The 15186-nt window shown below is 35.0% G+C and overlaps 1 protein-coding gene across 2 annotated transcripts in view; it reads right to left on the bottom strand.

The window, feature by feature from the left end:
* MOSPD2 (motile sperm domain containing 2) overlaps positions 1–15186 on the bottom strand; it is a 37619-nt gene that overhangs the window by 17255 nt on the left and 5178 nt on the right. For both annotated transcript variants that reach the window (XM_075057641.1, XM_075057643.1), the window contains exons 3-8: positions 11327–11482; positions 10681–10767; positions 8099–8253; positions 4228–4288; positions 2988–3026; positions 1857–1981 (exon numbers count right to left, since the gene is read on the bottom strand). In XM_075057641.1, coding sequence (XP_074913742.1) covers positions 1857–1981; positions 2988–3026; positions 4228–4288; positions 8099–8253; positions 10681–10767; positions 11327–11482 — 623 coding nt within the window. The remainder of the gene's footprint in view (positions 1–1856; positions 1982–2987; positions 3027–4227; positions 4289–8098; positions 8254–10680; positions 10768–11326; positions 11483–15186) is intronic.

Raw genomic sequence — 15186 nt, 5'->3', positions numbered from 1 at the left:
TCTGGTCACTGAAAAACTCCTTGCTGTCAGAGAGATGCAAAATCCTCCTTTCTGTATGCACTGAAGAAATCTTTGGAAGGAAGATCCGGAGCAGAATTTTGGAGTCTGAATATTTGCTAACAATACTTCCAGATGACAGTTCTGAGGTTAAAAGTTCAAAACACCTATCAAGTGGCTAAATACCAAAGACTCAGTAGTTAGACAAAACATCTGCTGGTTCAAAATACAGGGCTTTTAATATGTAAAGATACAGCTTCTTTTCCAAAATTGTCAAAACCCCTGGAGTCCTTTTCAAGCAAGTTTACTCCCGTTCTACTAATTTATTTCTGTCACTGCAACTTACTACCACAGACAAATGGTTTGGATAAGCTGCCTCCATGATTCTGGAACTTGTTAACGGTCTTAGAAGATGGGCAACATGGAGCCAGCTTTGTCAATAACCCCTAACTGCCAATGACACCTTTCAGGACCAAGGCAGGATAAAAGATAACTCTAAGATTGTGTGCTCAACCAGATACTTCAGGAGCATATTTAGCAAAGTCACAAGTTCTTTCTTTAAAGATACAATTAGCTATCGGTTAAGATGGTCTAAAAAGCAGACAGGAGATACTCAGCTCTGAGAAAGAAAAGAACTTTCCCCCTCTATTGGAATAATAGCACACCACCATGGGAACTAGGCTCAGAACCACTGCTACGCCCTGTTCAGATCCTTACTGAAGCCACTTCAGACATCACCAGCCCTCCCCCCAACGAAGTTCAGCAATTTCAGCTTTCTTGAACATGAGAAATTTCTTTCATGAGACTGGAGAGTTTGGGAAGCAATTTTCCATGGAGAAAGAGAGTATCTTTTCTTCAAGAGTCTTGTGCAAAAGCAGTTTTTAAAGGCTGCTACTTTCAGCCAAATAAAAACCAAGGTAACTTAGTCTTTTATGTTCCCAAAACAAGTTTCATATGTTCTGGCTACCAGAAATCTACTTTGAGTTTGTATATAAAGGAACATGGCTTCTCCTACTAATGCTGAAGCAGAGTCTTCCTTTTCTCCATATTGTTACTGCCATAACTCCAAAAACAGGAAACAAAAAAAAGGAAAATAAGTAAAAATAACTCCTCTGCAGTGGGCTTATTCCACTACCACAAGTGGTCTACAAAAACTTTAGAGAAAAAACATCCTCTTTCTGCAAATTCTATTACAAAGATTATGCAAACTTATTTACTAGCTTTGTGAAAAGTGAAACCTGTTGTACAAGATGCTTGTGCTGTTTCGCTGTTTAGATTGCACTAGAATAGGATCCAGGCTCTGTTAAGTGATACTGGATTGTAGCATATTCTTTGGAGCATTAATATACTCTCAAAAAAGAATCCTCTACAGCCATGTCTTAAAATGCAGCCCTAAAGACAACAAAGAAAAAATAATTGCAGTATGATTGTCTTTACTGAATCATAACTTTGGAGCAGGATGAACACTCTGAGCCATAAACCCTATTTTCTGTCCACAGAACTTGTTTCATAAACCAACACATAATCTCTAATTCATTAGGTGGGAGGGGAAAAAAAGAAAGAGTAGAAGGAAGAATGACACTTAAAATGGATTTTTATTTTTTAAGGTCTGAAAAACTAAGTGGTTTCCAATGACTTGAAAGTGGATGAATGATTCAGAAAAGTTATTTCTGTACTTAAAACTGCCAGATAGCAAATTCTTATGAAGCTAACCTATTTTTTATTAATGTGATTTACAAATTATCATTGGCAGAACAATTTCACATCCATGAAGTGCCAACTCTCAACCCCACATGTGTAATTTATACAGGCGTGTCTCAATCTATCACAAAAGGACCATGAAATGTTAATATACTTACTGTTCCACCCATGTGAGGTGGCAGATACTCTCCACTGATGTATTCCTGTACATCACTCTTGTTAGTGAACTTTAACATGCTTATTGCATCTGGGCCAAGCCAACCCTTCACAATTTTAAAAGCGGCTTTAAAAAAAAAAAAAAAAAAAGAGGTATACGTAAGTTGTCAGGAAGGGTTTTTTTGCAGTGTACTGGTAGACCTTATAGAACACAAGTGAGCTACATCCCATAAGATATGGCAGGACCTGCTCTGAAAATATCTATTATAATGGGAATAAACAGTCCAAGGAAAAGATTATTTACAGAGAAAATATTTTAATGGACAAATACTTTTCTACAGAAGAATGCAGATAGACCACAGACTTTCATGGAAACAGTATCTTTGATTTAATAAATGACAACTTTGTTGTCTTAGATTTTAGCCCAGGAAGTACTGAGGGGTAAATCCAATTGTATTCCCAAATCTGAGTGAGGGACATTGGGAAAGATATGTATACACTCTTCCCAGTTGAAATGTTTTGCTGCTTTAAAGGACACTTGTTTAGATTTACAGAGTATTTTCAAAAAACATAGTTATTTCAGTGATGGTAAAACATGAATATACAGAAAAATCTAAAGCCAGCATAAAAATATGTATTCATATGGTAAAAATACAAGAACATCATGTTTATCCTGTACAAGGTAGTTATTGAAGTACACACATCAAAACATATGTAACAATATCAGTGTCCAGTGTCAGGTATCCATCTTAAATTGTGTATTCTAGTTTTTGGCTGGTTTTAAGTGTCCATCAATTGTTGATGATAGTATTCCTAAATCATCAACAGATCTAGCTTTGAAAGGATTACAGTTGGAAACATTTAAGTAATAGACTATTTATCAAGGTCTCCCAAGCTTTAAAGATAACAGGATGAATACAGACTGCATTTAAAGTATGATCCAAAATGCAATGCTAGAAGGAAAAACAAAAAGTATGCAACCTACAAATTGACAGATTTCAAGATGCATATTTAACAAATTCCACCATTCAGCTGTATCTACACAGAGCAGAAAAAATGCTTCCTATCTATGCTACTAATTTTAGAAAGTTATCACAATCAAAAAACCCCCAATAAAAAACTAAACAACTCACCATTCATTATCCATGGCATTTCAAAGATCACTATCTTTGCTGAAAAGACAAAAAGAAAAGGAAATAATATGAACACCAAGTATTTCTCTCTTTAAGAGGAAGCACAGTAATAATGGTCATGTAAAAAGTGAATACTCATTTTTAGAAACCTCCATGTTCACTTCTCTGCAGAAGCAATTTTGTATAATTGTTTTTAACATGTATAAACCTACTTCTATTACTATATAAAAACATTAGCTGTTTGCTTGGAAAACAAGTTATTCACTGTTTATATACTTCTCCGGGATACTACTTTTCTGACATACCGTTACTAATAAGTAATCTCCCCAAATAAGGCAGAGAAAGTAAGACCTCAACCTGACCTAGAAAAGCAGCTATTGAATGGAAAAGGAAGTTCAACAGTTATATTCAGCACCTCTTCTTCCCAAACAAATAGTAAAAGTCTTGTTAAATCTACATTTTTTCCCAAGCTTGCTTTCTTTTAGCAGAGAAGTCTGAAAAGTTAGTACTTTGACTCAGAAGTGTCCCAAAATTTCTGTTGAATGTCAAAAAACCCAAAAACATAATGTTGCACTTGCCTTTAAGTTTGATACTTGATCAAAGTTCAAAACTTTGATCAGCGAGCTGAAACGTAATATTCAGAGTTTAAGCAGTTGCTGTACAGAATTTCAATATATTTTCACCTAAAATTTATAACTTAAATAAAATGACCTAGCAAAAACTATTCTGTGTTTGGCTATCCATAAAAAAAATTAGCAGACAAGTATGCAGGTTTTTCCAAGTGTGCACACAAACATGCCTTATTCTTATTTAGAGTAAACCACTGCTCCCTAAGATTTTCTATAGCCATTCATTCTTTGCCCCCTGAAGACTCCTAAAGGATGCAAACTACCATGCAAGTTTGCAAAGGTTCTATCCAAGTAACAAGGAGCAAAGGAAAAAACAGGCCAACTCAGTTCTACTGAAAGCTTATATCAACTTTTAATCTGTAAAAACATTTCTTAAATTATTATTTCCTGAAAAGCCAGTTGATTTTTGATGAATGTAAAGTTTATTTACAATACAAAGTTGTGCTGACATATGAGCACAAAAATATTCTGAATCTGTAACATCCATGTGTTCCATGTAGATACCACAAAGCACACACAAACAGACTTAGTCTCCCACATCATCTGTAATATTATGAAATGCTCTTATTACATAAATCTACAGTGCTTAAGATTTAATATACAATACTTACTGAGGAAGTTTGGGTAGTAATCTGTAAAACAGTTGACAATAAACCGAACAAAATCCAAGTCCTAAAACAAAAGCACAGAAAAAACACAACATAAATCAAAACACTAAAAATACAGGCTTAGTTAAGCTATATTCAAGTTTTACACATACTACAAACATCATCCAAACTGAATGCAATGCTTTTCACTTCATTAAATTGCTGCAGGATTGTGGCCAAACTTAGCTTCATGGTCTAAGAAGGAAGTCAACAGACCTATTATCAATGCAGTAAATCAAGTTTCTAAACTACTGCACAGTATTAACAGGATTTAAGCTGTACAGGAAAGATACAGGAAAAATAAACCTGTAACACTAGAGAAACTTGACAGATTATCTTAAAGCCTTACAAAGGAGAGCACTAAACCTACTGCAATTTCCCTTCGATAACTTACCTTGCATATTTTTCAATATACTACTGCACTCAGGATCTTCCAGAGGCAAAAAAATAGATTTTCTTTTAAGAGAATTTTTGGTTTCAGTATTAGCTTGTGGTATGCAGAGAAATTGTAGACAGAGGCAGCACTCAAAAAAAGCTGCTTGTATAGCACCCATTTTCAGGGTGCTTCCATCCAATGAGCAGCTGCACAGAAATAGTACAGCCAAGTCTCTTTGCAAAATCCAGGTATAACAGAACTGACTACACAGTAAAGGGCAAAAAAAGTCATTTTATGAAACAGGTATAGATAATGAAGTGGGACATACCTTACCACAATAAGGTACTTCGGTTAGGTGGGAAGCCTGCCATGAGTACTCATACTTTCCCCAGTCCTAACAGAAGTGACCACTACTACTACTTTCAGAAATAGTACAAAATATATTGCTAATGGAGGATCCAAAGCCCATCATAACAGTAAAAAAGCTATGGGGAATGGCCTCTGAGAATGATGTAAACATGCTATTACGACATTTGCCAAAGAAAAAAAAAATCAACACCCTGTGTAAAAGGACTACCCACAACCCAAAAGCTTTATTAGTAGGTTCAGTAATTAACTAGAAACTAACTGAAAGCTTGGTATCTTTAGAGGCAGAAAGTAGCCTTTAATAAAAGCATTTCTCAAGTGGTTGTTGCTTGTACCAAATGCAGTACCTTTCTTTTAATAGCATAAACAGTGACAGATTTCCAAGCAATGATTAGAATCTCCAGTGCATTAACAAGGATGCTACTCTCTATTCTGCTGCCTATCCAAAAGCAGCACTGTCAGATATTAGGAGGATGGATCCATTATTTTGCTGAAAGCCTGGAATTAGAAGTACAAATTTCAGCAAACCATTCAATAACTGCACCTATTCTAGTTACCTGAACTGGTGCGACAAGGCATGAGCTATCAGAATTACCTGGCTGCATACCAGTGAAAAGCTGACGTAGTAGATGTCCATAGCAATGGAACAAACAAGTGAAGCATGCTCTGGAAGAGATCTCAGAAATCAAAGTTCTTTTAGGATAAAATTTATCAGTTACTCTACATGGCTACAAACAGCCATTAAAAAATATTCTTTTCTGTGATAAGTGTACTAACTACAAAGCAAGACTGTACAATGGGACACTTACAGACAGCACTTGCTGAGATTGTGTCTCTGGGAGTCTCAAAGACACCAGAAAGAAGTTGCTTCAGGATATGCTCCACAAAACCAAAATCAAGTTGCTTTTTCACATCAAGGAAATTACTACAATCCTTTATTCCTGTTACATAAAACCATGGCTCCAGTATTATCTTTAGGAGTATGGATAGATAGCCCTCAAGGCACAGATAAGAGCACCAATCCTGTCTTGCAAAACTGAATTACACCGTATTTATTTGTCAAAATATCTTAAAAGCTTGTGGCGCTGTACTGCACAGCTGCAAGGTCACAATGCAACATGAACCATTTTGCCTGGAAAAGGTAGAAAGCAAGCTTTTTCTTTTAATTTATATTTAAATACCAACAAAAAAAGAATGAACAAGATACAAGTTTTAGCCATTCCTGTAAAAATAACAGGACAGCATGGCATTTGGGAAGAAAAAATTCCATATTCTATAGATACAAGATGATTTTTTTAACCTATAGACAACCTATGAGATTTTTAGTTATCACATTAAATCTATAAACATGTAATGATAGGCAAGATCTCCATCTTGCAATCTAAACCAGCTTAGATTCTGCTCCTGAAAGTGGGTGCTAAAAAACTACTTTTCTCTACTGAACTCAGCCGAAGGGAATGAGAGATAACTGTAGATTTTCATCTATCTAAAGTTACTCAAATGTCACCTCCCCCAACCCCTCCAAAAAAAAACCCCAACCTTACTTTAGATTGTGTAAATTGAGGATCAGTAAAAGTGCAGGAGGTGATATTGTTCTAATCTTCTAAACAAGCTCCTACGAAGCAAATCTTAAAGATGTCTGTAGTAAACTATGGGTATGCATTTAGGCTTTCCATAAAAAGATATTAATAGGTAGACAATCAGACCTAAAGGAAGAGATACTACAACATACATTCACTCCTAAACCCACATAAATTTAAAAAATGCATTTTCATTTCCAAATTTCAGAAGAGGATCTCTATCAGTAGGTAAGCTGCAGCTTCATGATATGCCATTAACCAGATCACATTCTACTGGTAGTAGTAGTATATTATTCAGACTGTATTAACAGCAACTGTAGATGAAGCTGTACACAAGCTGACGCCCAGACTCATACCTAAAATGGACCTTTTGAATAATCATCACTTCTACAGAAGTGACTAAGCTACACTGCTCCTCCTTCATTTTGTAGTCCTAAAGAAGGTCTAGACATGCATTAAACTTTTGCTAAGAGAAATGTCTCCTCTCCTGAATGAAAAGTTGGAGTCTCTCATTTATGTAAGGTCAAGTGTGGAGGAAACAGTCTTCAGAAAAGCTGATAGGTTGGACAAGGAACTGAAAAAGGGGGTGAAGATATTATTCCTGAAGAAGTATAGATTTGAGTCTGATTGACAGGCCTACAATTCAGGAGTCTATCACATCTGTTCAAACTCAGACACCTGCATTTTTCCTGTATCTGTACACAGCAACTAGCACTCAGATTTCTTCATTATATTAGTCTCACCATTGTAATAACATGTATGTTAGTAACAGAAAAGACAGACTTGGACTATATTTGGCTAAAGATGAATACTGAAAGCAATGTTGACTTGATGAACAGCTCTTTTGCATCCAGCTAACTTATCTTCACAACAAAATTCAATGGGTGGAGAGAGATGCATGCAGGGACTTAAGAAGTGAATGCAATTTAAATATACAGGGACAGCATACACAGCATGGAGGATTGAAAGGCAAGACCAGGATCAGAATTGTCAGCCAACTTTTCAGTACAGATCATCAGAGATCTCAGCCACTGCATCTAAGGGTTTTAATGCTTCACCATTACCCCATTTTTCCATCCTTCACTCTTGACTGATTTGTCCAAAAAAGATGACAACAATGAAAATGGAGCTGTTGAAGGAATGGCAGCAACTGCACTCGCAGTAAAAGATGGCTCAGCCTACTGCCTTTTGGGTGCTTAAAAATTAAGTTCTACTACTGTCATCCATGACAGCTCACACACCAAGCTGGTGAGCAACTACTATATATAGTCATTTTGGCTCAGTCACCAAACTAAAAGCAAGTTTTCAGTGTGCTGCACAAGACTTAAACTTTAATATGTAACAAAAGGTTTGGGAAACTGCTCATGTCAAGGGAAGAAGCTCTACGTACCATTGATGTGAGCAATTGTTAAATTATTTAGGTGTCAAGGACTGCACAGGGACTCCCCTTTTTCTGGGTACAGAGGTTAAATAAGTCAGAAAGCAATAAGAAAAACAGAATAAAAATACTTACTATATGACTGATTCCAGTTTCAGCCATGTCAAATACCACTGTTAAGGGCTTTCCATGATCTCTCTTGGCATAATGTTCTAACCAAAAAGCTACCAGTTTCTTTTTCTCAAGTTGTTGTTTAGGATCTCTTGTATGATGTTTCACTCTGAACCAAACTTGTGAAAGAGAGAAAAACACATACAAAAATTGAAACAGACCAAATTATCAGAAAACATTATGCAAATAACTATACAGGATGCACTGAAACTTATTAACACTCCTGAGTTTGTATTCTACATTTCTTCTTATTTTATGGCCACAGAACAGCTAGAAAGACAGCTGCATACCTTACCCCACCTCCCTTTCCTTGCTCACATTTTTATACTGGAACTTTTTAGAAATTGAAAATAAAGAACTACAGCACAGAAGAAACAGGAGAGTGAAAAAATACTTTTCATGTATTTAAAGACTACTTATCTAGCTTACAATTTCATAATTTCAAATTAAATCACATGGTCTTCAGATTTGATATTATGTTCTGCATATATTCTAAGTATTGTTGTGAAATTTATGTTTCTTTTTCTGCTTAGGTTTTCTACAGCATTGTAGTTGATGTGTTTTGAAAAACTATTTATACACACATTATGAATTATACAAAAAGCAACAGACCTCTCTAAAATAAAATGAAAAAAATCCAGATGAGCAATATTATATAAATGAAAGCCCAATACATACCCTTCTGGAGTAAGAAATAAGTCATGCAAAGACAAGTTTTTCCATGAAAAGTAGCATATTTCAAAGTAACAGACTTTATAAAAATGTCTGAAACCAAATTACTGATTATACAATGAAGTGATAAAAGAAATATTTGGGGCAGCAATGAAAAGCAGCCTTCATTTTTGGTACCTCTACAATACCAAAATTAGACAAGCCCTGAAAATAATTGTAGATATACTCTAATATTTTTCTCTGAAACTTGGAAAGTCTTAATAAAAAACAGACTTCTTCTCCATGTCTTTTACTTCCAATTGCAAATAAAAAAAATTTATGGCTTATGTATAGAAACAAACTTTTTTTTTTTTTACACATAGTATATTAACTAGATGCTCCAAGTTCAGAATTTCAAAGATACCCCTATTCAAACACAGGACTCTTGTCAAAGTAACCAATAATTCTTGAAGAACTTCATTATACTTTAAAATGTCTATTTTACATAACAGAATGAGAATGGAGCATGTGGCCCAAGAAGCACATTTCTCAAATGTTGACTAACTAGGAACTTTTAACTACAATACAATCTGAATTTACATACCAAGTCAGATATTCTGACCCAATTAACATTCACAAAAGAAACATTTCAGGTATGGAAAATTGAGACATTAGTTATGTTTCAGTGACAATAAAATCAGAAATTGTTATTTACCCAACTTACACATTCTTGTCATGAAACAATTGCATTATTTTCTCAGACCAAGCACTTATGCAAAGAAGTGATTTTTTTTTTTTTTTTTTTTACTTCTCCCCTTCCCCCCAATCTCACCAAATTGGACCACCCAGTATAATCATGCTCAGCTTTCTAAATGCTATTAAAAAAGGTATCACTGCCACTTATCCTTGAATACTTACCTTGGAGGCTAAAAGAAAATCACAAAGCATAACAAAGCAGCGATTTTTCATACAGCACTGATATCTCACAATGATAAGAAAAGGGACAGTTGCTGTATTTTTCTGGTCATGACTTCTTTTTGAAAACTAGTATATTGGTGTTTAAAAAACAGTCATTTCTGTAAAAGATTGGATTGTTAGTGTATTTCTGGGAGTACAAAGTAGCCCTTGTAATCCAAGGAAAAGCAGAATTTCAGATTTAATTTTTTGGTTTTTTCAAGGTTCAAGATCATTGCTTAGAAAGCCTCATGAGTGATTTGTTTAAAAAGCCTCTTTTGCCTCATAGGATTTAAGCTTAATTAAAGTATGTGAGATGTTACAACAGATTAATTAATAGAAAATAATATTGACCACCTATTATACACTATTAAAACAAATCTCAGGAGTATTTCAGGCAATATTTACTGTTTCCCTACAAATCTTATTCTTTAGTTACTAGAATTTAATCACAATTTGAGAGTTCATTCTCCAACAATTCTCAGCTATCCATGCTGTTACTGAACATTCCGATGGCATCAGAAAAAAATGAAAAAACAGGAAAACCATTGCAGACCTCCTGTGAACCACTGCTAGTATGCAAGAACGTGGGCTGCTAGAAAAGCAATGACAATGCACTGTAATAATGAACATTTATACTAGTCATATACTCACCACAGTAGACACAGAAACAATGCACTCTAACAGGAAAGTTAAAACCTGCATTATAATTAGGATAAAGGTTTATGATTTTTTAAAACTGCTGATAAAGTTTCCTCATTCCACTTCTGTGATCCAGAGATACTCAAAATTACCATCTTCTCATAATTTTTAGTAAAAACAGTTGCCAGTATGTACCTACTTCTATTTTTAAATTGTTTATTTTTCAAAATAGATACTAAAATGCTGGAAACAAAAAATAATGATCAGTGACTGAAAATGTTATATTCTTTGTAACTTACATAATTTATAGCCCTCTTTATCATATCCATGCAGAAAGAGAGAACCATTTTCAAATAACCATTTTGGAAGGACAGATTCTGTCAAGTCTGCAAAGTCAAATGAAACATTATTTCAGTAATCATATTAATAATCCCATTGTAACTTAACAGAAGCCACTAAAAATGCTCCACCCTTTAATTCAGATTGTGAAGTCCTGTAGATAGAGCTCACCTTCAAAACATTCTCACAGTACAAAAACCAGATCTATTCTACCTAGGAGTCAGAGCTACTGCTACTACAATGAACAACAAAGCCTTGTTTTTTTGTGTTTTTTTTTGTTGGTTGCTTTTTTTTTTTAAAGGACTCCATTCCAGCAAATGCACAAAGACAAAACACAAGATAGCTGCCTGTCTTCACCCTAAACAACCTTTCAATAGACACATGGAACCACAACAAAACAGCAAGACAGCACTGGTCAACATAAAAAGCCATAGTTCTAATTTTATTTTTTTTTTTTTTAATAAACTGAGTTGAGAAGTTCCTGCTCAGCTCTGTGGTACTTATAAAATCTTTAAAAGGTGCTTAATGAAGCTACATATAGAAGCCAGTTGTAGTGCTATAGGAAAGCAACATATACCATCAAAATCATTATATAACATAACTTACCATTAACTGTATATTCTTTCCTCCACTGAAGGCTTTCATCAATCATCTTTAATGTATCATCCACAACATCATGACGCCAAATCAGATAATTTTCAACCCATTTATCATCTTGCTGAAGTCTTTCCACATCTCTAGAATCATATTTTTCTGATTTATCTAGTAAATAAATCAATTACTGTAAGAATATAGTATTTGCTATGAAAACACAAAGAGGAAATTTATCAGGTTTCAATATAAGCATCTACTAGGTACACAGCATTTCTTTTACAGTCTCAAACTTACACAGACAAAGCATAGCATGAGAAATTGATTAAAACCAACTATCTACTATGATAATATTTAGGAACACTACAAGATTACTCTCACTAGAAAAACATTTCCTGTGATACTTATTCCAAGAAAAAAAAAATTAGAAAACAAGGTGTGTGTAGGGCAGGTGTATTTTTTTAAAAAAAGGTTTCTATAATTAACATAAATTAGTATGCAGTCTAAGAATGTTTACTGATGAATGTATACATTAAGCATCACTAGTTCAAGCTTGAGTTCTCAAACTTATAGGCATCAGCATGTCAGACCACAAAATGCCAGAGAACAGATGTTAAAATGACTATTTTTGACCATGCATTAAACAAAATTGTTTTCATTAAAGATCACACATTCTAACACTTGTTATGAATTGTTACCTTACTGAACACAAACTACGTGCAACTCTAGAGCAGCACAAAATGCCCAAGCCTCAAACTCCTCTTGTATCAGGTTAGCAACAAGATAACAGGTTAACATGCTTTAGGAAGTGATGAAACAGGATTTGCTGCTGCTCATTACCTTTTTTTTAAATTATTTTTAAAACAGGAAAGTTTGTAAAATACAAATGCCCAAGTAGACCTATTTTTGTTGTAGATCTGCTTAAACAAAGGCTCAGTTTTCAGATCAATGCTCCTCTTTGAGAAGTCTGCATAATCAGAATGCAAATCAAGTAGGAGTCCATGATAGAAACAGGCTTCTGAAAACAACAGACACTGATATACATCTCTTTGCTAACTACAAAAAAAAATTTGAGTAGTTTAAAAGCTATTTGTGATTAGTATGAAAAAAGTTAAGACTGGTTGTTAATAAAACAATGTTAATTTTCCACATACTGGAAAGACAATTCCTTTGTCAGCAGCAATAAACTCAAAACAACTACTTTCAGGGCCATCATAATTAAAATAACTATTTAGAACACTGACTAGATGGTTTAGGGATGCATATTTCAATCAGACATCTTAACTCTGAGGAAGATGTTAAGAAAAAGACACCATTAAATTCTGCTAATATTTTTAGTTTTACTGGCCCACCTGCTAAGATATGACATATTTTACTTGTCTTTAAATTTATACTGTCACAAATTAGTCAATGTAACTGTAAGAATATACCCATTTTAAACGCACCCATCCACCAAGAGTTATTATAGCTGCACTCCCCCAATGCACCTCTTCACACCCGACTGCTTCCCACATAATCTATTCGGTTCCTTCTTCATTAGGTTTCAAATTTCTCCTTCCCTTGATGCCATCCCACTACCTTACCTTGTTCCTTAGCCAAGTCTACAGTCAAATCCCACTTTCCTTCATCTCAGTCTCCTGCTTGCTCCTCTCTGCCCAAAAGCCTCCAATCCACTAAAAACTCACTTTCAGTTCCTTCTCTCATCATTTCCATACTTGCACCGGACAGCTCATTCCCTATATTCTGACTAAGCCCAGTAAAGTGACTGCTCAGGACAAGACTGAAATGATATTTAACTTCTCTGTGGCTCTAGGTCAACCACAGATGGAACAAGCTGCAAAGATTTGGAGTATTAACTTTCATAAAGTCTCAACTGCTCATTTGAAATTTGATTATTCCCCCAATGATTATGATTTGGACAGTTTTGCCTGAGAAACACTAACAGTATCTAGTTTCAAGTTAGAATCATAAAAAAACTAATATTGGAGAGGATTTCTACAGGTCATCTCAGTCCTAACTCCTGCTCACAGCAAGGCTAACTTCCAAGTTCAAACAGGTCGCTAAGTACCTTTGCCAGTCAAGTTTTGAAAACTCAAAAGGGTACAAAGATTCCACAGCATCTCTTCGTGTAACATGCATTCCAACCAAAAACCCCTTCAGAGATACTGTCATGTACAGTAACTAAGCTGGCACATCCACTGTCAGCTAAATTAAGAGAAGAACTGGCTTCTCTTAGCCATGGTATACTAGCTATTCCATGCTATACATTATTCAATATGGTACATTGGTTATTCAAGCCATATATAGCTACTCAAAGCCACAGCAAACTAGGGCTTTACAAGAGCTAAGATTTACTTTAACATCAGTATTACATGTCTCCAGTGCCTGAACCACCTTACTTCAACTTGGTTTAATAATCTCTAACACACACTAGCTCCTAGCTAGGGCTGACTGCAATTAATCAACCAACGAAGTATTTTTTCTGAGATCAGTCCCATGTATATTCTATTTCTATAATGATTCGGGTACTGTGTAACTAAAGAGAAAAAACACACACCACCAGGTGAAAACTAGGAGGATAACATCTCACACTGCTTTCTGAGGCCCTCTTTGCTCTCAGTATCTGTTTGAGAGCAGAACTGTCAGAATGACAGAACAGTGCATCTTGTATCAAACAGTAATTCAAAAATATTCACGTATCATGTGGAATGTGCCTCAGAACACACGTTTCTGGGCCACTAACAAATTTTCCCAAACTCTGAACTTAGATAACATTAAAAAATAGAAATTTAACTTTGAATATTTTAAGAAAATGAAAGAGGAATGGAGGAAACATTTTATCTAAACTTTCCACATCAATGAAAAGCAAGCTGGACTCAGAGATAGGGACAGCTGAAAAAAAAAGAAAATATTTTTCCTCTCTTCAGCAACTAAATTCTCAACAAGATAACACGTGTAGTCTCACTATATATATATATACACTACAGCACACACTAAACCAGGAACAACTAGTCAAATTTCGCCTCCACAGGCGCTTGCAGGATGCTGGTTTTTCAATCAGGTAAGCTTAACAGGACTGATAGAACAACAGGAATACTGATTACTGTTTTAACCTTACCCAGTTTATCCAATTCTTGCTACAAAATAAATAAAATTTAAAATGAGATTGTGAACACAAAAGAAAAGTGTTTTATCTCACACATATAGAGCAGAGTGATATGAAATTACTGGAGTACTTCCAATAATCCAGTCATTGAAAAATATGTCAGTTCAGAGGAGGAATTTCTCTTCAAATTTGTGCATTTCCCATAATTCTACAGAAATCTAGAAACTTGTTTTCAAACTATGCTGTGAAATAATCTGAATGTTTCTAGTTTTAAATCACTCATGGAACACTTAACTACAGTTACTGGATTATTAGAAATTTCTGGAGTTATAACAGAATTAGTTGAAAGAAAATAGACCCTCAGGGTTCTCAACACATAATTTAAACACACAACAATTAAGAGGCCAAAAAGGAAACAGAAGTTGAATGGTACCCAGATGGAAATTCAGGTGAAACTATAAACTGAAGTATCTTACCTCAGACAATCTCCAAGCCTAGCCACTTAAGATACCTGTAAACATATACTGATGCTTTTCTCACTAGGAAGTTAAGTGCCTGTTACTTCACACCTGCAGAACTGCCACTAAGATGCTGAGACACTAAGTTTAATCACCCTTTACTCAGGGAGATGGACATCTCTGTAATTAAGTCCATAACAAACAGAATTTCATAAAGTATTTGGAACACACCCTCCTTGTCCCAGAAATAACACAAGGAACAGCATCCACAGCTACTTAGTTCAGAAAGTGCTAGTGAAAGCCACATATGC

This window comes from Buteo buteo, chromosome 25, assembly GCF_964188355.1.
Source record: "Buteo buteo chromosome 25, bButBut1.hap1.1, whole genome shotgun sequence".
Taxonomy (NCBI): Eukaryota; Metazoa; Chordata; class Aves; order Accipitriformes; family Accipitridae; genus Buteo; species Buteo buteo.
This window is presented reverse-complemented; position numbering and strand designations above follow the sequence as displayed.